The sequence below is a fragment of the Sceloporus occidentalis genome, unplaced genomic scaffold (assembly GCF_023333645.1).
Source record: "Sceloporus occidentalis isolate IW3139 unplaced genomic scaffold, rSceOcc1.0.p SCAF_4, whole genome shotgun sequence".
Taxonomy (NCBI): domain Eukaryota; kingdom Metazoa; phylum Chordata; class Lepidosauria; order Squamata; family Phrynosomatidae; genus Sceloporus; species Sceloporus occidentalis.
In genome coordinates, this window is record NW_028316984.1 from 39,190,268 (window position 1) to 39,213,637 (window position 23,370).

A 23,370-nucleotide genomic window follows, 5' to 3' on the forward strand; every position below is an offset into this window, starting at 1 on the left:
AAATGAGATTGTAATCTACGGGCACCTGCTAGTTGTTTGCTTCTTGTCAAGAATGTTGGATTAGGTTGACTTTGGTCTGATTACTAAGGTATTACTTGTGTTAAGCCTACATGCAAATCCTGGATCATTAAATGCAGACTAATTTTGCCATGGAAGGGATTCTGAGCGCACACATCTGGTTTGCACATTTGACAAACTGAATGAATCTAATTTCAAATATAAATCATGCAAGCACAAAATTAGAACCCTGTAATTTCAAAACCTACGTCTAATAGCCATCCTTTCATTTTTGTACCTTTGATTTTAGAGGACTGCTGAGAAGAGAGAATTTAACACAGAGAGAAGTATGTTTTGTCAAAGGCTTCAATTACACCCACCACCTTCTACAAGGTCACAAGGAGCACTGGACATTTCTCAACAAAATAAACTGAGGTTAGATGAGTTGCAGCTAACAAAGTTCTTTCTTCATGTCCCATCAGTGAAAAGCTCTCTCCAGGCTGCTTGCGTCTTTGTGAAGGCAACCAAATGCATTTTTCCCTCAGTCCATTTATATATGAAACCTACAATGGATGCAGTTTAAACTCGCTGGCTTAAGAAATATTTAAAAGGACTGAGAAAGATATCTTTCTCAGTCCTTTTAAATATTTCTTAAGCCAGCGAGTTTAAACTGCATCCATTGTAGGTTTCTTTCTCCTCTTTTAGTACATTTTAACATGTGAATTTATTATTTGTTTTAACAAAACTCCTACTTATTTAAGGTCAATGGTTATAATGAAAGATAAGCATCTTAAACCATAGTGTACACTTTTTCTTATTATCAGAAGCATTGCCAAAGGGACAATTTTATAAGATGGAGCAAATGAATGAGGAATTGTTCTTGTACTTACCACATGGTTCTTTTACAACCATTGAGAGCAAAAATCTCTAACAGCGTCAATGGAAAAACACCTCTGTACATCAGATCTATTTATATATGTAAACGTATCCTGTTGCTGTATATTCCCTTTTAATATCAAGCCAAATATTCACATTACAAGCTGGTTACTTGACAAAATATTTTATTATTATTGATATAAGCATTGATATTTAAATACAAAATACTACAAACAGGATAAATTAAATTAATCTTTGTTATTTTAAAACAATGTACAGACTCTAAAAGTTGCAGCAGGCATACTGCATTCAAACAAATTAACATTAAGTGAATTTTCACTTAATTATTAACATAAGGATCTTCACACTCTACCAAGCCCTTTAGCTTAAAATTTTTAATATTACAAGACAGCTAATACTCTTGAAACAGAGGACTGCCAATAGTTATTTTTGTAGTTTTTACTCCCCAGGCTTCTTTATCCACATTTCCAAAGCAAATTTTTTTAAAAATGTAGGGGGGAAGCTTTTTCCTAAATATGAATTTCTGCAAATTCAGCCAAAAAAAAAAAAAATCAGCACAATCACCCTTCATAACGGGGATTAACACAATACATTACATGTTTCAAAGCCTTAATTTAAAACATAAAATATTAATAAAACATCAGAAAATGGATTAAAAACTTCCACAGGTATTAGCTAAGATATACACATATGGTGCCTCAGTAACACAGAAAAATGCAGGAAGAAGTATAAAATTGAGTTGAGAGCACACACATTATTTTCCTTTCTGATTCTATTATATACAAGACAATCACATTAGCTAAATCCTGACTTGCAATTTGAGGCTGCAGTTTTATACACACTTACAGTAAGTCCCATTGAACTTTCAAGCAAACATGTGTAGGATCTGGTTGCATAAATAGCAAATGCTTTTACTACCTGTGAGAAGGAGTATGTCTTTCATTGCATCTTCAGTTGTGAATTCAGCTCAGAACATTTGCATGGTATGGACAAGTGAAATTAGAAAGTATAAAATAGTGTTTTGTAAATTATATCACCTTTCACTTTGTGACCAATTAGTCTGAGACTGATATTCAATAATGACAATATTTACTAAGGAAACAAGGAAGAGTATCTGTTAAATGGGGTAGGGGTAACAACTGCCATGATATACAGAGGCATATTAGAAATCTTATTTTTGTGCTGATTTTGTAACATACAGAAACAACTAACCCCAATTTATATGATGAGATTATAGAGAAATGCTTTCCTACTTACATATAATGGAGAATTTTAGATATTTTCTTGCCAATAGCAGCTAGCATATATAGGTGCAATGGAGCTTGTGACAGGGACACGCAGGTGCTGACAAAAATTAAAACTAAATCTCATATGTGTGAATAAAAAGTTAACCCACATGAATAACACATGAATAGAAGCTACTGCTGCAGAAACTGAGGTACCATAGACCAATCTTGGCTTGAGGCGATGCAATCTTTCTACCCTCTACCAGTGGCTTTTGCCATTTTGCAGGACCAGGGTAAAATTTTCAACTCTAGAAAAAGATATTCAGCTATTGTTTGTGAAAGTAGTTACCTACATTTCCATGGCCTGTATACAATCAGAAGAGACCTAAACATATTGCTCCTTTATATAGATGTTACATAGCAACTACACTTGACAATTACTTTGGCATCTATTTCATTCAGTTATATTCCTCCCCATTTTCAAGTCCACTTCCCATCCATCCCATCTCCTCTCATCTACTGTGTAGAAGGGAAGACAAAGAATTAAAGTGATGTAAACAAAGTGTTAATTTTCTAACATTCTGAAGGAAATTATCCTATCATATCAAGATAGCAGCACCAATTTTTAAATTATCACTATTACTAAGAACTATCCTTTTATAAGTAACTCTAAATAATCCAGAATCTCAGTCCCAGATGACCAGTTGATTACTGAAGCCTCCACAGGAACAAGATTGTGAGACAACTGAGAAATCATGTTTTCCAACATATATCCATGTCTTGGCATGACAATGTCATTCTTTTTTAAATGCATTACTGGGCACAGATCATTCCCACCATCACCTATATATATAATGTGTGAGTATTCCCCTCTTGGAGTTAAACCATTTTCTACAAATTCTTCTAAGATTTTTCTCTTGCAGAGGTTTATAGGGCACTTTGCACAATCATGAATGTGACAATTTTGTACAGTAAGATATCCACCGCCATCAAAACTTGCAGGATTTGTAAACACTTCATCAAATAGTTGTGAGACATTAGAAGCTTTTAAAATCCAATCAATAAATATTGCATTGGAATCTGATATGATTATGCAGTCAAAAATGTCTTTGTGTTTGCCAATAAAATCTAGGAGATCTTTCATTCCTGCAGTGAAAGGGATCGTCGTCATGGTCCTTTTCATATCTTCTTCTTTAACTCCACTGTCCCCCAGGTATCTGAAGACTCTGCCCATATATTCTGTCCAATATCCCTTTTTATAGGAATGTTTTATTCCATCAGGAAGTTTTGAAGCAGGTGCACATTTCACAACCCAGGTGTCACTGTTTTCATCTACAATGGTATGGTCAAAATCAAACACCAGCAGAAGCTTCATTGCTGTTGGATAAATCAACCCTGAAAATGGGAGGAAAAACTGTTTATGCAAGAGCAGTATTACTATATATAATTATATTATAGTTTGGTGATGATGGCCTTGGAAAGACAATTAGTCAGACTATAAAAATAATATGGTTTTTTGTCCATGATCACAGAAAAAATGCTCTACCAGAAAAATTATCTTATATCATTCTCAGATCAGGCAACATTCCACAGTATCTGTTTTTGGAAGTAATAAGAATTCACTAGATTTTGGATTCTATAATACCACACAGTGTTGTGGAGTGGACGAAAGGCTGGACTAGAAATTAAAAGGGTTCAAATTTTACTTGGTCATGAAGCTCCCAGCCTAACTTAGCTCACAGGACTGTTGTAAGGATAGGAACGAAATGTGTGGAGTTCCTTCGAAGAAAACTAGTATATGTAGTAAAGTAATATGTAACTTATTTGGAAAATCCAAGTATTTTCCATACCTTATATGTTTCAGATCCACATAACAATTGCCTGAAATCTCTTATGATACACACAGGTACATCATTGCATCATGTGTACAATACAAAAAACATAACAAGTTGGGGACAATTACATTTCCAGCATTTGTATTTTAGTACAATACACCTGGTAAAATGAGTGTTTATTTAGCATATCAATTTAAAACATAGGCAGATAAGTCCAAAAGCAGATGATTCCTTAAATAGCAAAAAATTTACTATAGCAAGTGTTTAAAGTTCAGGAAAATGACAGCCATAACACATGCACATTTTTGAGATGTCACATTAGCATTTGTTGTTTCTGTTTAATACAACTAATTACTCTAGAAATGAAATGCATGTTCAATATATAAGTGTAGTTTATAAAGCAGTTTGCAAATTTTTTTAAAAAGGCCATTTGGTTAATTTCAAGGTTATGGAATTCCTGCCTTGACTCCCATCTTGGGAGAAAGGCAGGATATAAATCCAATAAATCAATAAATACATTGTAAAAATAACTTTTTCCCCAATACAGGAAAAACAATCTAACAGTTCAACAACACAATGGTACTCACTGGTTGATGTTCGGATGTTTGAAACCTGACTTCATTGAAGGGTCTCAACATAAAAAGTGGTGAATGTGTTTCAGTTTTGTCCCAACATAAATGGAGGGCACTTTACAACAGCTGCACATAAAGAAAGATGAAAAGACTTACATTTTCCTCCTGCCCTCACTGGGTTCCAAGGTGCTCAGGATGGAATACATTATTCTATTCTTGCAACAGTCCTGTGAAGCAGGGCAGGCTTAGAGGACTTGCCTAGTTTAAAACCACCTTGGGAGTGGGGATTTGAACTGCTTTCACAATTTAGAAAAAAAACCCACAATGTACTCATAAAAACTGCTCCAATCATTTAGAATAGATCCTGAATTGTATCAACTGCTATGGGCTGCTTTTGCAGGTCTCTTTATCTAAGGAGTCACTGAATCCTTCTGCTCCTTTCTCAGGAAGACTGTCCCTGGAACTTAGACAATGACATCAACTGCTCAGAGGCCAGAAGAAATTCAACCCTTAAACCACACAATCCTTATCATATTTCATCATTGTGTGTATTTTAACTGTAAATTAATATTGTGGGAGTACAACACACACAAATAAACATTGTTCCAGATACTGAATTGATATGGGAACACAGATCCCATGTTGATAATGCTATAATCCTAACAGTGTTTGTTGTTGTTTTTAACAGAAACACCTTTCAGCACACAGGCACACAATTTAGTTGTTCATTACAGTACAAAGGAAGAAATAACTGTAGAATCTGATTACTTCGGAGGCTATATGAGATAAGAGAAGGGTAAGAAAAAGGCAACAGGTTCAGAGGACAGTTTAAAGTCAGACAGTTTCCACTGAACTTTGACTTGCTTTTTACATTCTTTACAGCTAGGCAAGGACTTAGCTCCCCACTGTTTTTTTCAATAGAAACTACCTGAAATAAATATTCTGTTTCAAAAGTCCCTGCAATTTCTGTCATAAATGTCACTTACATTTTGAGATAGAAGTTCCACAATGGTAGTAAGCATTGACAGACTGAGAGCAAGCAGTGTTCCTCATTCAGATGACAGCTTTGCTTGTTCTGAGTAGCAAAAAGTGTGCATGGATCATGCTCTGTAGGGAAAAAGACAGAAGGTGAGTGATTAAGCTGCCCAACCAGCACTATGCAGATCCTTCGTTCACAGCCAAGGTGGCATCTGCTTCCCATCACTGAACATAAGAAAGGAAGAAGAACTAAGCTGAATCAGACCAAAGGTCTATTCCCCATTTATTCTCCTATCCTGTTTCCCAGTTGCTTGTGGGAAACAAGAAAGCAATACATCAGTGCAACTACACCTTCCATCTGTGCACCACAGCAACTGGTCTACAGAGGCATACACTGCCTCTCACACTAGAGGTGATATATAGTATCTGTCACAGGTCTAAGAACCATCTTGCCCTGAGAGTAAAAAAGTGAGAAGCCCATCAGGTCAAGATGAGATCCTAAGATTCTTACCTTAAAATGTCAGTGAGAGCACAAAGCTTTTTCTCATAAACACCTTCAGCTACTAGTGATATATACATTCTTAAGAAACATTTTATTCTTAGTGGAGGGACAATTCATCAACACAGCTTTCCTTTGCATTACAGCTCTCATTTGCCTGCAAACTGAGGATTTGGGATACAACTGTACAACTCTGAGACCAGGCTTTGATTCCATGCTTGGCCATGGAAACCCAATGGGTGAGCTTAGGCAAGTCACACTCTCTCAGCCTCTGAGGAAGACATTGGCAAACCTCCTCTGAACAAAGCTTGTCAAGAAAACCCTGTGATTAGGGTTGCCACAAATAGGAAACAACTTGAAGGCACACGATGACAACAACTGCAAGAGGATACTTTGGGAGCATTTGCCAATGGGTAGATCTGGGTGTTGGGCAAACAGAGTTGCCAGAGTGAATAAAGGAGACAGTTTTTGTACCTTTAATACTTGTGCAGGAGCAGGGTAGACCCAGTACCCAGTAACAGCAGCTGAAGATGACTAGGGATGGGAAGGGAAGTTAGGAAAGAAGTAGACAAGATCTTAGAGAGTAAAGATATTCAGCTGTGCACTACAGTTAGACTCATCCAAGCCACTGTATTCCCCATCACCTTCTACAGTCTAGTCCAGTGCAATTTATCTTGCAAATTTTTCAAAATAAGAAGGAGGGGCATCCAAAATTAATGACATGCAGAGCTGACCATCAGAAATTAGCTATTATCAAAGTTGTGTTGTACCTAAATAGCAAATGGCAGTATTGGTTTTCGGCATGAAAGGGGACCTCAAGATTGACTGTGTGAAACAAGTTGTAGCATAAGCTTTTGTAAACCTGGGTCTACTTCCCCAGACACATAGTACTGATTTCAGTTAATGTCAGAACATGGAGAAACAGAATGGTTCCCAATTGGCAAAGGGGACAGGCAAGGCTGTATCACTTTATCTGTTCAAATTGTATGCAGAATATATCATATTAAGAGCAGGCTTGGACACAGGAGGAGGAGTGAAAATAGGAGGAAGGAGGATCGACAATCTAAGATATGCGGATGACACTAGCCAAAACCTCATAGACTTGGATCAATTACTGAGGAAGGCCAAGGAAGACAGTGCAAAGGCAAGCTTGCTGCTGAACATAAAGAAAACCAAAATCATGACCACGGAAGAGCTATGTAAATTCCACATAGACCGTGAGAGTTTCCAAACCTTGGATCAAACACTGATCAAAATGGAGTCAAGAAATCCAAAGAAGACTAGGAACAGGAATGGTGGCTAGGAAAGAACTAGAAAAGTTTCTAAAATGCAAAGATATCCAACTGAGCATAAAAAGTCAGACTCATACAAGCCGTCTTATTCCCTGTTGCTATGTGTGTCTGTGTGAGCTGGACCAGAGTCCACCGGGTCGCCATGAGTCGAGGTTGAGGGCAGTTAGCAGCAACAGACACAGTCATTGAAGGTAGAGGTTGTGCGCCTTCAAGTCTTTTCTAACTGACGGTGACCTGAATGCCAACCTCTTGTGGGGTTGTATAGACTCAGAGAGTTGGCAGAGGCCCCAAGGGCCACCCAGTCCAACCCCATTCTCCCACTACCTTGAAAAGGCTGTCCAGACCACCCCTGGCTATTAAGAGTGGGCCACATGGAGCCAGAGGCCCAAGTGTCTTCCTGACAGATTAGGAGTCAAGACCTGGGAGAGAGATTCACAGGAGGGTCACTGTGGAGGAAAAGGCAGGGCGGGATCTAAGCTGAGATGTCTGGCCATCTAAAAAGGCTGGGCTGGTTAGAGATACAACGCATGGAGATCCCGAAGGCAGGCAGGCAGGCAGGCAAAGAAGGATGCAGGTGGTTAGATTAAAGCAGAAGCAGGCAGCAAAATCAACATGCAAGAGTCTAGCTGCTGCATAACTGACCAGAAAGGATTCATCAGGAGTCATAGAGTTAGAAGAGACCCCTAGAAGGGCCCTGATCCAGTCCAACCCCTTTATTCTGCCATGCAGGAACTCTGAATCAAAGCACTCCCTGTGACAGATGGCCATCCAGCCTCTGCTTAAAGACCTCCAAGGAGGGAGACCCCACTACTCTCCGAGGAAGGAGTGTGTTCCACTGTCATGACATTCTTCCTAATGTGGAGGTGGGCCCTCTTTTCCTGGGGCTGGCATCCATTCCCGCCCGGCGTCCTTCAGGGGAGGCTCGCCCTTGGGGCGCAGTGCTTAAATTTACTTGTGGTGCTCCTGAGAGCAGCTTACGATTGTTGTTGTTATGACTATTCTCTTTCCTGCCCTGAGGCTGACAGTCCGCCTGTGCTGCAGCCCCTCCTTGCAAACCACGCGGTTGTGAGTTCGAACCCATCCAGGGGCCTCCTTCGTGGGTGGCTAAAACGAGGACCCAGCTTCCTGGGGGCCATTAGCGGACCCTCTGTCAGCCGCTTAGGGAGTGCTTAGCTGCTCTTGAGGGAGAGGCTGGGAGAGGGGCTTACTCCTTGGCTGAGCGGAGGCATTCCAACCCTGGCCTCCGACTACGGCGGGCGCAGTCCAACGCTGGGGCCACCACTACGCCGCGCCCGGCTTCCCGAAGGGTACAGACTACAGAGAGGAGCCCTGGCCAGCTCCCTCCCTTCCTCTTGGGGGCGGGGCGTCGGAGGGCCGCGCGAGCCAGGAAGGGACCAATAGTGAAAAGAAAGGGGGGTCTGAGAAGGAGGCTCAGAACCTATAGGGATAACGACGGAGGCAGCCTCCCTCCGCTCTCAACCTTAGGCTTTGCCCAAACTGAACCTGCAACCTCTCCCCGCCCACCAGCCGGGTCACGTGGGAGGAGCCCAGGCAACTCTCGCGTGCGCAGAGCAGAGCAGAGCGTCGCGCGACTTCTCCTGTGGCTCCTCCCCCTCCTCGTCGCCTGGCAACCGTGGAACGCTGAGGGCGCCGCCGGCCCGGCTGGGCGGTTGAGAGACAGCAGCTTCCTCCCTCCGCCGCGCGCCAAGCAGGGAGCGTCCGCTGCCCCCTCCTCCTCCCCCCCGGGGCTGGCCATGACGGGGGCAATGCCTCGGCCGCCCCTGGTGCGCTTGGGGAGGCGCAGGAGGCACAGCCGGGAGGCCACCCGTGAGTCAGGGAAGGGGCCGGCAGCGACTGCCAAGCCCTCCTGGGGTCAGGAGCTGGGGGGGGGGGGATCCGAAGAGGAGGTTAAGGGGTGCTATGAGAGCCCTGTTTAAAGGCTTGAAGGGATGTCACGTTGAGGAGGGAGCAAGCTTGTTTTCTGCTGCTCCAGAGACTAGGACCCGGAGCAATGGATCCAAGCTGCAGGAAAAGAGATTCCGCCTCAGTAAGGGCTGTTTGACAGTGGAACACACTCTTTCTCCAGAGTGTAGTGGAGTCTCCTTCCTTGGAGGTCTTTAAACAGAGGCTGGATGGCCATCTGTCAGGGATGCTTTGTGAGTTCCTGCATGGCAGAATGGGGTTGGACTGGATCAGGGCCCTTGAGGTCTCTGCCAACTCTATGAACCTATAGTATCACCTCCCTCCTCCTCCTTGGTCTCCTCCCTGTTGCTCCACATAGAATCCTTTGGCATGTCTCTTTCTCTGTGGCCTGTGGCTCATAGGCCATAATCCCCACATGGCACTGAGCACTGGGGTCCAGAGACCTGAAGTTTTCCTGAGGCAGAACATGAAGACCTCTTGAGGAATCTTCCTATACAGCACCTACACAGGAGCCTGTGGCTTCACTAAGGAAGGAAGCATCTTCTTTGAATTGCAAATGGACATTAAATTTCCTTGACTTTGAGAATCTCCCAGTGACTGCATGTCTAAAGGGGGAGGTACCAGCCTGCAGATAGCCCTCCCCACCCTCTGAACCAAGACTAGAAACAAGAAATGCAGGTGTATGACTAACATCTTCAATTTTTTTCTCCTCATTGAAAGCTTGCAACATATCATTGTTCATTTTGGTTTGCCCCATAAAGGTATCATTGTTTGGGTGTTATTGGGTTCATTAAGGCCAGACTCACCCAAACCATCATGTTCCCTATTGCCATGTACAGATGCAAGGGCTGGACAGTGAGGAGGGCAGATAAGAAGACAATTACATTGAGATTTGGTGCTGGAGAAGAGTACTTAGGATAGTTAAAGACACCCTGTTTCTTGGACCAAACATCGATCAGAAAGGAGACTGCAGTCAAGAAATCAAAGGAAGACTAGGGAAGGGCAGCTATGAACAAACTAGGCAGGATCCTAAAGAGCAAAGATATACAGCTTAGCACCTAACCTTGTCTCATGTCCGGCTGCATCTTGTTCTTGTTCCCATTCCTGAAGATTTCCAGAAGTGACAGGGCTCGATTTCTTTTGGCCAAAAACAAGAAGGTTGTATTTGTTTTGTGTGTAGGGCTGTGTGAGGAGAGGTCTGTGTGTAGCCTGTGGGTTCATAACCCTCACTATTGCACTAAAGAGCATTTGCAGTGGATTTAGGCTTGGAACAATTACTAAGGAAGGGCAGAGAAGAAAGTGCAAAGGCAGGCTTACTGCTGAACATAAAGAAAACCAGAATAACGACCACAGAAGACCTACATGAATTCAGCCTGGACAAGGAGGAAATTGAGACCGTAAAAGATTCCTTGCACATGGGATCAAACATTGATCAGAATGGAGATCGCAGTCAAGAAATAAGAAGACGACCAAGGTCGAAAACACACTGCAGAAACAGCCCAGTTTGAAACCACGTTAACTGTCCTGGCTCAGTGCTAGAGAATCCTGGGAATCTCTTACCTTCCTCGCTTGCCCAGCAACTGCACCAAACCTGGAACAGGTTGCCATGTGGCGGCAGCACTGCGCCATCACCATGTTAGAGGAGGCCTGGCAACCCTAGCAACGCCAACAGTAAGGCCACCTGATCATGAAATGAAAGAGGTTTAACCTGTAACATTTCCACTCAAAGCTCACTTGTAGCGTTTGGATGTGATAAGGCTGGCTAATTTGCCAAAGATTTTTAATTTGTTGGCTTCAACTCCCAGCAGCTCTAGTGAAACTCTTGGGAGCAGCAGTTCAAGAACATCGGGAGGGTCACATAGTTCCCAAATAACAGAGCAATGGAATAACAATAACAAAACTTTTTGTACATCCTGAAACTATATCACAAACTTGGACATATATTCAACCGTTTTGTAGTTCTTGAGTCCTTATTTCCAAGGACTGAAGAACTATGAGACTGTTGAGTAACTCCAAATTTGCCATATCCGTGTGTTTTCTGGACTACATAGAATTCCTTTTACACATCTCATGCCAACCTAGTATATGGAGAACTTTCTGAAGAATTTTGAATAGTCATTTTTTTATATTATCACGTAATACCAGATTTTTTTGGATTTCTATAATATATATCCAAGTTTGTAATATAGTTTTATGAGTATACAGAAAGTTTCGTTACTGTTACCCCATTGCTCTCTTATTAGTGATACTGTAATTGAGGTGGGGAGATTGAGATCCCAGGTGGGTGTTAAAACTATGACTTTCTGGCCTGGAAGTGAAATAGATGTAAATAAATAATGTTTTTCGTTCACAGCAAATGAAGACGATGAAGTTGAGGGAATATTTCTCCCAGTAGGAGTAGATCTTCGCGAAATAACTATACTGCACAGAGCAGAATGGCAGAGGATACAAGACAGCCTCACTGCCAGAGCTAGAGAAGCAGCACAGATTCGTGCAGAAAGGAAAGAACGGAAAGATCTGCATTTAAAGTCTCAAGCGCTTGTTAAGAACTGGACCAACACTATTGCAGTAAGAAAAAAATGAGCATTTCACTGCCTTCTTGAATTTCTGGATGTTTTCTTCTGCTGAGTGGGGCAAAAGAATTTGTTAGTCAAAAAAGCTGCAGCATAACCAGAATTTATATTTTAGCAGAGACAGGGCTGAAAACTCTTGGGACCACAAGAGTTTTGGATTTCAGTTTTTTTCAGATTCTCAAATATTTGCATATACGTAATGAGTTCTTGAAGATGGGACCCAAATCTAAACATGAACTTCATTTATGTTTCATTTACACTTTATGAACATATCCTGGAGGTAATTTTCTACATAGTATTATTAACAATTTTGTGTATAAAGTGAAGTTTGTGTATCAGAAACTATCAGAAAGCAAAAGTGTCATTATCTCAGCCAACCATGTGGATATTTTTGGATTTTAGAGTATTTTGGATTTTGGAATTCTGGGTAAGGGATGCAATCCTCTGTGTGTTTACTAGGAAGTACAGCGGTCCCTCCAGATTTGCAGGCTACATTCCTGCCCCCCCTTGTGAATCTGAAATTTTGCAAATATTCAGGTCCCATTGTCCCCAATTGCAGGCCACCATTGAGGACAACGTGATTCTTCCCTCCTTCTTTCTTCCCCTCCCCCTGCATTAGAGCCGCCAGAGCCTGTAATTCACAGCAGCCGCATGGGGACTCGCATTCCTAGCAGTGCTCGGGGCCTGGCATGGGCACGCCCCGCCCCCTTTGCCATAGCCAATGGACGTATCGCACATCCATTGGCTGCAGTGGAGGGGGGTGTGGCATGCACTTGCCTGTCCCTGAGCACTGCTGTGAAAGCAAGTTGCCATGCAGCCAGCATGGATTACAGGCCCCGGTGGCACCAGCGCCAGGGGAAGCAAGAAGGAGGGAGGGAGGGAGGGAGGATTTGTCATCTGTGGATGATCAAAACTGCAAATAGCAAGTCCATGGATATCGAGGGACAAGTGTCGTTCCATTGAGGTTAGTGAGGTTGCTTCTAATCAAGTGCCACAGACTGGAATCTTGTGTATATTTACATGTGAGTAAACCTCACTGAATTCCTTAGAACTTACAGCTGGAACAGACCAGCAGGTTAAGCCACCTTCCAGGCAGCTTGGGGTTGTGGCGTTTACATGCCGCATGCCCCCAAGACATCCGGAAGCCGCCCATAACTCTGCATGCTGCTGGAGCACAAGCTGCTGGAATGGTCAGAAGCCGCCCTAGGGCTGCAGAAGGGCTGCCAAAGGCAGCCCTTTCCCAGCCAAAATAGGAGCAGATTTTTTCAGAACATCTGTTTCAGCCCTTCCTTGTGATTAAATAGTTTTGTGCCGTGTCAACATAGCAGCAGAATTTTGCTACTATGGAAGTTATTTCAAACACAGATAGTACCATGAAAAGGAAGCATATATGAGAGACAATAAAATTGTCACTGAATTTGATTGCAAATGTTCCACTTAATATAACTCAAAAATTGAAGCTATCTGGTGTATCCTTGAGGTAGAATGGGAGGTAAAAGAGAAGGGAGGTGAAAACTATGATAGGTTCACCTTAGGGCTGCCATAAGTCAGAAACAACGTGAAGGCACACAACAACAATAGTTGTTTGTCTGACTTTTTAAATAGGGCAATTTTGGACCATTGCTTCTTAATAATATTCTCTAATAGCAGAGATTTCTTTTTACTGCAGGGTATGTCACAAATGAAACTGAAAGCTCAAAAAGTGCGGAAAGAAAGGCAAGAGGAAGAGCGAAGAAAGATTGACCTGGAAGAAGCAAAATACCAAGCACAGAAGCGAAAAGAGTTTATAGAAAAAGCCAAAATGCAACAATACTATGAAAATGAGAGAGTGAAAGGATTCCATGTAATGTAGCTGACTGCTCCTCTTCATTTTAATGTTTTGACTTTGTTGAAGCATAACATCCTGTTAAATGTTCAAATTTTGTTTTGTAGAAAGCCTTTTTACTTACTGAAGTCTTAAAGGAAAGAGATGCTCAGATCGAATATAACAAGAAAAAAGGAAATCTATACCTCCATAAATTAGAAGAAATAGAACGGGAACGTCAAAAAGCTATACAGAAAGAGGAGGAAAAGGCCAAGGAGCGCCGCCTGAAAAGACTGCAGCTTAACAAGGATCAATTAGAACAGTAAATATAATCAAGATAACCCTTTTGAAAATCTAAGAAGACCAGGCTTAGTTAGGGAAACACAATTCCCCTCATAAATCAACAATATAATAGAAATTGATCTGGTTAAGTATTTAGAGGTGGAAAAGAAACCTTGTTAGATTATGGATGTCTGTGTAAAGGTTTTTTTTGTTATTTGGGATATTTGATTAATGGCCCGAAACACATGGACCAAAAGCACCAGCTTTGGGCTGATTTGGGAGTGCAGTGTACAAATGATGCATTCCCCCGGATCAGTCCAAAACTGTGCCACAACCACCAAAGGCAGCTCAGGGCTGCTAACAAAAGAAGTGCAAAACAAGCTCTCCAGGCTGTCATAGAATCATAGAGTTGGAAGAGATCGCAAGGGCCATCCAGTCCAACCGCCTGCCATTCAGGACCGCCACAGTGGCCGGCCTTGGGATCACAGCATCTGGCATCCGTGGTCCCTCACTGAATGGGGAATGACTGGGGCTGAAGCAGTTGGTCTGCTTGATCCCGACAGCTACTATTGACTCATATTAATATCAGAGAGTAGGTAATACAAGAGAGATAAGATGGTATCTTTCATTGAGCCACATTCTAAATAAGCCTCCACATCTGAAAAAAGTGTGGCCAAATAACCACTTCCCTTGGGACCACAGAAGTGAGTAGAAGATGACACACTGGCCTCTGGTGTTAGCCAGAGACCCAAGGATACTGGTTAGTGCAGAACAGTCTTAATCACCTGGAATTAATTAGATTGAAATGTAGCATTTACATCTACATGGTGTGTGTGTGTGGTAATAGTTACATCTGAACAAAACAGCAAGTCTGAATTGCTGGGGAGTTTTAGCTTATCAGTAATGGGGATGTGTATGGAGCCAGAGGATGGTGTGTTGGTTTGAGTGTTGTATTAGGATACTGTGAGACCAGGGTTCATATCTCTGCTTGACCATGTAAGCCCACTGAGAGACCTTGGGCAACTTACACTCTCAGCCTCAGAGGATGGTACTTGCAAACCCCCCTCTGAACAAATTATGCCAAGAAAACCCCACAAGAGGTTCTCTTTAGGGCCATTAGTAGGAAATGTATTGAAGCACACAACAATAACAGTTTCTATAAAATTGCCTACTTCTGCTGATGCATAATGCAGAGATAAAATGGTTTTGCACTTCAACTTGGGTGTATGACTTCTGAAAAACTTCCTGCCTTTAATTTGGAACTTTCATTAATTGTACAGGAAGTCGAGACATTAGTGATATCCGCTAATTTACCATGTGGTTTTCTTTTGTTTGCATTTTAGAATAAAAGAGCATGAACATCAAGCAGAAATGAACAAGCTAGAAGAGAAAAAAGAAGGGGAAGCGATCCAGGCACAGGTCAGGTTACATCAACTGGAAATGCTGCAGAAAGAGGAAAAGGAGAGTGAGGAGAAACTTAAGCGTAAGCAGATCCATCAGGTTTGTAGCAAGAAGCCAATAGCCAAACATTAGACAATTGGGACCCAAAGAATACTTTCTGAGTTTTACAAAGTTATAGAAACATTAAGAGATGCTGGATTTGTATACGCCAGTCAAATAATTTGTTAACAGATTTATGCATGAAAGATGGAGGGAAAACAAATTTCTGGTTCTTAGGTAAGGTGCTGTAGCAAACTGTTGAAATTACCTCCACGTATCTCATATAAGAGAAATTAAGAGGGGTGATAAGACAGAGGGTCTTTTCACTTGTGATCTTTTGTCTGTGGAGTGCTCTCACTAGAAAAGTCCACTTGATACCAAATTATAATCTTTTTGGCATAGGCTTTTACCCACTCTTAAGTAATAGAATATGACTGGCTAGTTTTTAAAATATCAGCATTAAGTCGAATGATAGTTTCTAACAATTTTCCATCCTTGGGCAGAACATATATCTGACTGTGGTATATAATGATTGTGTTGCTAGTATTGCTTTTGTGTTTCTAATCTTTCCGTGTTCTAATCGCTACAAGACATCCTGAATTCTTTTAAGTAAGAGGCCACTAAATATTAATTGTTCTGTAAAAAGTAAGATTGTCTACTAATCTATAATATTAGAAGTATTTACCAAATAGAAAGTTTAATCATGTTATCTTCCACTGACGTTTTTCCTTTTCACTAAGAAGGCCTTTCCCACCACTCCATAACTACCATAGGGAGTCCTTCAAGGCAATTTTGGGTTTTTAAAAGTGCTAGCATCCAAAACCCTGCTTGTTGGTATTTTAGCTTTGTTGACAACTCTTGACTTTCTCATTTTGCTAGGAGAAATTTAAAAACTAAAACAAGGTAGACGGGTGGGCAGGAAGGAGGGAGGTGTGGGTTTGGTGGGCGTATCTACACATGACTTCTTGTACCACAGTACTAGTGAACTTCTGCGGGACAAGGTTTGCATAAGCAGGGAAGTAAATGCAAAGTAGCATTTAGACTTTTAGCTAACTGACTATTGTTAGCTGAATGTTTGGGGTCAAAGGAAGAATGAGCTTTTCCTTTTATCTTTGAACACATTTGGTGAAGAGATTGCTGCATTTGACCCGAGTCCAAGGAATTCCTCCTCCCACCACTCACACACACATACCTTCACTTACTGGGAAAGAGGAAAGGTAAACAATTATCCTGTTTTTCTGCCCTACTTCTCCTCATTGAATTCTTCAATGGCACCATTTGTCCAGACAACTAATTTCTATAATGTGAGCTTGTGTGTGTATGTACAATATTTTCAAGTTGCCCATGGACCCTTGAATTCATAGAGTTTCCTTTAGAAAGGAATATTCAGAGGTGGGTTTGCCAGTTCCTTCCTCTGAAATATAGATGACAACACCTGGTATTCATTGGCAGTTTACCATCCAAGTACTAACCAAGGATGGCCCTGCTTAGCTTCCAAGATCAGATGCAATTAGTCTAGTTCCTCAATTCATAGGTGTGCAATATGCAGCCTATAAACCAGATGTGTCCTGCCAGGCCTCCCCACATAAGAGTGTCAAAACCCCTTCCCTTCCCTAAATGTCCATCCCCAGGGAATGTTGCAGGGGGCAAGGAAATTACCTCCATTCAGGCCCACCTCCCCAGGACCCCTGGGATGCCTTGAAGCAGCAAACCCTGATGGAGCATTGGGGAGCCACTGTACTGTTGTCTCTTACTCAGCTGAGCTGTGCAGAGGCAAGAGATCAAGGAAAGTGCAAGCTTTGGTGACTGTTGGTAAGCAAAATGTATTTTCTCTGTGTGGGGCTTGTGTTATTTTAAAGGCGTATGTTGCTGATCAGAAAATTCTGAGAGCTATAGAAAAGCAAAAAGAAGAAGAAGAAGATGATAAAATTCGAGCTCATTATCAAGCAAAGCGAGCTATGGCTAAGCTGAGAAGAGAAAAGGAAGAGGAACTGCTCAGGTAGGCAGAATCAGTGATTTTTTTAAATACATGATCCAAATGAAAGAAAATGCAGTTTTCTGGTATAATGAATTTTGCCAGTGGAAATCCAAAGGTGCTATGCTTATTGTTGCCATTTCAGTTGTGATACTACTTGCGATATCGGGACAGGTACAAGTGATACAGTATTTTAGGAGACTAAAATTGGGATTTAGCTTTTTCCTGGTATGAGTTAATTCTGTCCAAATAAAAAAATCGGTATTATAAACAGCACCTGTTCTTTAAAAATTCCTTATTATAAACAAATGATAATCAACCCCCCACCATACAGATCATGACTCAGACCCTGATTGAAACACACTCTCCTCTACTGTTCCCTCAGTGACATTCCACCCACAGTCCCACTAGCATAAGATAGGAAGGCAATTTGTCATGGGGTAGGCTTAAAGCTCTGAAAATCTGCTTGGGAGAATGGAGGGACATTCTGGAATAGCGTGACAAGTGGTATAGGCCAGTGCTACTCTGGTCTAGGGATTGGTACCATCCAATAAACTATCAGCTGCCAGTCCACGGAGAGCTTCTGGTGGCCAAAGATATGATTCTAGAAAAAAGATATTTGCCATTCTGCTATGTCAGATAGTTTTAAAAAGCATTGGTGTAGGCTGCTGCAGAGGAGGGGACATCAGTGAAAATTTTCCTTCCCCTCCTTTTCCTCCTGTGAAAGCTTCACTGCATCGGTGTCCTTTCTGGAGGTGGGAGCTCTTCTGTTTAGAAGAGAACTGAGGATCCACACCAATGTCAACTATGTTGTGATTGTTTTATGTGTGTGTCCAAATAATTTAATTTCTATCCCACAAAAAAGGGGGAAATAAAACACAAAACAATGCAGTTAAGCATCTATATGGAGAGCTTAAATCATATGTGACATTAGCTACATTTCAACGTCTTCTTTGGAAAGACTTTTGCTGGTCTAGTAAATGTCTGAACTTAGATCACTGTATTGTATGTTGATATTCTTTGTAATGAAGACTAAATTATTTAAGCCAAGCTTGTGAAATAAAATGAAATGCTTGAGTGTAATATCTCTGACAGTTACAGTAGGTTGTAATGATGTGCTGCGATGGAATTCAAGTGTCATTCATATATAAGTTGAGTCTCCCTTATCAGGAATTCCAAAATCTGAAATACTCCAAAAATCAAAATATTTTTCATGGGTGGCTGAGAAAATTACACCTTTGCTTTCTGATTTTTTTCAGTCTACACAAATTTTGTTACATGTACATGTAAACTATTGTAGAAATTTATCTTCAGGCTAAGTGTATAAGAAACATAAATGAACGTTGTGTTTAGACTTTGGTTCCATCTCCAAGATATCCTATTATGTAGGTATATGCAAATACAGGTATCCACTGGGTTTGGTTCCAGGACACCCCGCCCCTTCACGGACCTGTGGATGCTCAGGTCTCATTACATACAAACAGCATAGTAAAGTGCTGTCCCTTACAGAAAATGGCAAAATCAAGGTTTTCCTTTTGAATGTTTTTTTCATTTGAATATTTTCAAGATCTGGATGGTTGAATCTGTGGATGAAGAATCTGTTGATACAGAGGGCTGACTGTATTTCTAAAATTTTTAAATAACAAACAGAATTTATTTCTAGATTAAACATGGTTGTGTGCTTTGTTTGCATATTTTTAGAAACACATATTTTTTCAAAATATATCTTACAATCAAAAGAAAACCATAAATTACCTCAAGAGGCAGGTAACCTTCCCATTACGAAGTCACTCAGGGATGGGGTGGTGGCTTCTGGACAATGTTGATGCTTGAGGGACTCCTTCATATTTGTCAGCTATGTTGGGAGTTGTGTAAAGAAGCCTCTTTACTCTCCACCAGAATGACACCACTGCCCATGGCCTAAATCCAGTTGCTGCTCTCAGCTAGAGTAGAATCAAGAGCTGAATGGCAAGTCAATGCTTACATGCATTTCATTTATTCAGCGGGTCTGCTTTGTTACGATTCATTGGAATTTGGCTATATATTTATTGGCAGAGATCATGGCATCCTTGGCTGGTGTGGATTCATGTTCTTATTCAGTATTAAGGCATTCAGTATTTATTCAATATTAGGTTTTGTAACGTGCAGATAGGGTATCACTGCCCACATTGCTGAACTGTTGCAGGTTAATGGAGGAACACAGAGAAAATATCAGCAAGTACCTCCTTCAACAGATGAAACAAAAAACTGATGATGAAGATGAACGTATCGCAAGAGAAATTGCAGAGACAGAAGAGGAGCTTGAGAAGGAACGTAAAGCTAAAGAAGAAAAGAACAAAGCTGATCTCAAATCCATCAAAGATCACAGAATTAGTGTGGTAAGAAATATTCATGCACCCTTGCATTTTTTTGCAGGTTTTCATTTTTTTTCCTGAAAATGTTGTGAACTTGAACAACTTGCATGAAAACAATTTCCATTAACATTTAGCAAAAATCATTTTTAAATATTGTTCCAAATATAAGAACAGCATGTCTCTAACTTTGAGTAAATTAGGAGGGTTCATGGTTCTCAGATACTAGATTTCACTGTCTTGGAATATGAGTTGGATTGTGTTCTTATAGATAAAAATGAAGGAAGAGAAAGAAAAGCAGGAAAAACTGGAAGCTCAAGCTACACTTCGGGGATTAATAGAAGCCGACAGGATCTATCAAGAACTGGAGAAAGACAAGAAACATAGAAATCATTGTGCAAACTTAAAATTACAGGAAGCCCATGTCATGCAAATAGTAAGTGCAACATTTTTAATTTACTAAAGCTAGTATGGCTCACAAATTCTAGTATGGCTCACACATTTCTATTCTGTGCTAGAAGGAGAGCTGTATCTGGATAAAATAATGGGGACAGGCTTCTTTCATCTTGACTGGCATATGGCAAATGTATTAGAGATAAGAACTTCTATTCCTGCCTGAAAACAGTGTAGTATAACATATCAGGATAATCATCAGTATGGTATAGTGAAAGAGGTTTGGATCTTGACTGTCACAAGCAGAAAAGTCATGAAAGTGGACAGTCTCCTCCATGTAGCTGCCAGTGGCCCTCCATAAGTCTCTGCAAGAGGCTCAGGGGCCTTACTGAATAGTGTGAGGTGGACCCAAATTAGGAGGAGTAGCTAATACCCCAGAGGACAGGATCAAGATTCAAAATGACCTGAACAGACTAGAAAACTGGGCCAAAGCTAACAAAATGAAATTCAACACAGAGAAATGTAAGGTACTGCACTTAGGGCGGAAAAATGAAATGCACAGATATAGGATGGAGGACACCTGGCTGAATGAAACTACGTGTGAAAGGGATCTAGGAGTCCAAGTAGACCACAAGTTGAACACGAGTCAACAGTGCAATGCGGCAGCTGACAAGGCCAATGCGATTTTAGGCTGCATCAATAGAAGTATAGTGTCTAGATCAAGGGACGTAATAGTGCCACTCTATTCTACTTTGCCAGGCCCCACCTGGAATACTGTGTCCAGTTCTGGGCACCACAATTAAAAAAGGACATTGAGAAACGAGCGTGTCCAAAGGAGGGCAACTGAAATGGTGAAGGATCTGGAAACCATACCCTATGAGGAACGACTTAGGGAGCTGGGATGATTAGCCTGGAGAAGAGAAGGTTAAGAGGTGATATGATGGCCCTGTTTAAATATTTGAAGGAATGTCATGTTGAGGAGGGAGCAAGCTTGTTTGCTGCTGCTCCAGAAACTAGGACCTGGAACAATGGATGCAAGCTACAGCAAAAGAGATTCCACCTCAACAGTAAGGGCTCACAGTAAGGGCTGTTTGACAGTGGAACAAACTCCCTCGGAGTGTAGTGGAGTCTCCTTCCTTAGAGGTCTTCAAGCAGAGGCTGGATGGCCATCTGTTGGGGATGCTTTGATTGTGATTTCCTGCATGGCAGGGGGTTGGACTGGATGACCCTTGCGGTCTCTTCCAACTCTATGATTCTATGACCAAGCGCTGCTGAAGGAAGGGGAGCAGAACTTGACAGAAACTAGATGGAGCTTCCACAATTTGTATCTATACTCAGTAACTCAAACAAGAAGATATGCAATACAGGGCATGTCTACACAGACCATTTAAAGCAGTTTCCCTCCACCCTTCCCACAACCTATCTTCATGACAACAGGGCCAAAGGCCCAATTCAACTACAGACTGTCTTCACAAGTAATCTCAGTTCCACATTGAATCTATTTCTGTCTTACCTCAGTTTAAATTAATTTACCTTTTGCTCTGGATTTTACTCCAGAGCACTCTGGAATGATGCTGGGCACTCTGGAGTGATGCTGGGAAACTTTACACAGCATTCCTCTGTGCTGCCTGGTGGTACTGCTGCTGGCTTAAGTTCTACCCACGCACATGTGGTGCCTCAGAGGGAGTCATCAGGCGGACCCAGCAACATCAGGGACTGCCTGGGGGAAGAGGCCCCTCCCTCCTCAACTGTCATCTTGGCCTCAGAGGGAGCGATCAGGCAGACCCAGCAACATCAGGGACTGCCTGAAGGACGAGACTTCTCCCTCCTTTGTCACCTTGTATTTTGTATTGCATTATGATTTTTACTGTACACCGCTATGATCATTGCGGAATAGCGGTCTATAAATAAAACATATTATGATAGATGCTGGGCACCTTGTTTTTGACCTCAGAGGGAGCAATCCATGGGGACAGTGCCAGGCAGCACAGCAGGTCACACATGTAGACAGCTGCCTGGTGGCACTCAAGTCTCCAAGTAACAGGTGGAATTTGGGGCAGCTTTAGGGCCAGAATATTCCAGGAGCAGTCTGGAATATTTGCATTCTGGCCAGTATAGACTTGCCCACAGACAGATCCCCCAATGCAGAGAAGAAGGCAGTGGTAGGGATGATGATGATATTTATTTGTATCCTACTTTCCCCCCCAAAATTGGAACTTTGACATTATGATCTTAAAAGCAAAAACCACGAAGCAGTGAAATTTGCAACCCACCAACCTTTTAGGGGGGTTTGTACCACATTTGTTCAGAAATCCATGACAGGAAGTAGCAGTTTAGTAACTGATATTACAATAAAATTCTCTTTTATTTCAGCAGGATTTGTGCAGGAACACTGTTCAGTAGTACTTTAAGTGTAATCTTGGGACCATTAAAATGAACAGAAATTTAAGTATTGATGTCATTGCAAAATGGATTTCACCTGTATTGTTATTTTTTGTTGTGTGTGTTTTATGACTCATCCTAGATAATTTTCCATCCATCTATCCATCAATTTATTTATTTATACCCTATGTTTCTCACTGACTGGGACTCAAGGTGGCTTATAAAAAGCATAAAATTAAAATAAAAGCACACATAGTTAAAAACATATACAAAAGTTGAGATTTGAGTCTTTCCAAATATTGTACTAATATGTGTTTGATTTGGATGGTGGTGAGGAATCAGGACCTCCACAAGTTCATAGTTTGAGTTCAAATAGATTATAAAACCATTTTGGAATATATTTTCTCCTCCAGGCTGAAAATTTGTCAAGAAAAGAACGTGAGAAGCAAGAAGACCTAGAATATCAAAGACAAAAAGAACGTATTGCAATGTGGAAGGAACAGGAATTCCAGGAGTATGCAAGGAAAGTCATTGATGAGGCATCCAAGACAACTCACCATCTTTACCCTCTTTATAAAGCAGCAAGTGAAGGTATTGCTGGTGTCAGTGGATCCATTTATCATAAACAACAGCTTCAGTCACAGGATAAGCAGTCTACTAAGTTGCCATTTATTGGTGACACAGCTCAAGAAATGAGACTCTTAAATGAACATGAATACGGTAACACTAAGGGACGACTAGGTTTTACATGGTAACACCTCTCTCTTGTTTTGAATGTTAAAATTAAGTCTAATGCATTTTGAAATATTCCAGTTTGTGAAAAACAGAGTAAGAAATTGGCAAGCTTGAGGTAATTTAATAAAGGTTGTAAATGTCTAATTATATATACAAAAAAATGGAAAATCAATAATAATAAACAATGTGTAGAATTTTGACGCTGTTGAAATGTTT

The 23,370-nt window shown here is 41.2% G+C and overlaps 2 protein-coding genes across 6 annotated transcripts; one reads left to right on the plus strand and one right to left on the minus strand.

Annotated features, from left to right (window-relative positions):
• Positions 1-1,041: 1,041 nt before the first annotated feature.
• On the minus strand, positions 1,042-8,818 carry LOC149313781 (pyridoxal phosphate phosphatase PHOSPHO2-like). 4 transcript variants are annotated; one of them, XM_089519791.1, is made up of 4 exons: positions 8,505-8,792; positions 6,479-6,538; positions 5,514-5,634; positions 1,042-3,515 (listed from the first exon to the last, which is right to left on the minus strand). In XM_089519791.1, exons 3-4 carry the CDS (start codon positions 5,578-5,580, stop codon positions 2,770-2,772), a joined length of 813 nt encoding a protein of 270 aa, XP_089375917.1. In that variant the 5' UTR covers positions 5,581-5,634; positions 6,479-6,538; positions 8,505-8,792; the 3' UTR covers positions 1,042-2,769. The 4 variants fall into 4 exon arrangements, with proteins under 4 accessions (XP_089375917.1, XP_089375918.1, XP_089375916.1 ...); XM_089519792.1 differs by lacking the exons at positions 6,479-6,538; positions 8,505-8,792 and adding an exon at positions 8,800-8,818; XM_089519790.1 differs by lacking the exon at positions 6,479-6,538.
• A 128-nt stretch (positions 8,819-8,946) lies between these two features.
• Positions 8,947-23,354, plus strand: CFAP210 (cilia and flagella associated protein 210). 2 transcript variants are annotated; one of them, XM_089519794.1, is made up of 9 exons: positions 8,948-9,123; positions 11,573-11,787; positions 13,462-13,635; positions 13,725-13,918; positions 15,222-15,378; positions 17,178-17,317; positions 19,479-19,671; positions 19,916-20,080; positions 22,833-23,353. In XM_089519794.1, the coding sequence occupies exons 1-9, from the start codon at positions 9,051-9,053 to the stop codon at positions 23,172-23,174; spliced, it is 1,653 nt and encodes a 550-aa protein (XP_089375920.1). In that variant the 5' UTR covers positions 8,948-9,050; the 3' UTR covers positions 23,175-23,353. The 2 variants fall into 2 exon arrangements, with proteins under 2 accessions (XP_089375921.1, XP_089375920.1); XM_089519795.1 differs by lacking the exon at positions 13,462-13,635 and having other exon boundaries at positions 8,947-9,123; positions 22,833-23,354.
• Positions 23,355-23,370: the final 16 nt, after the last annotated feature.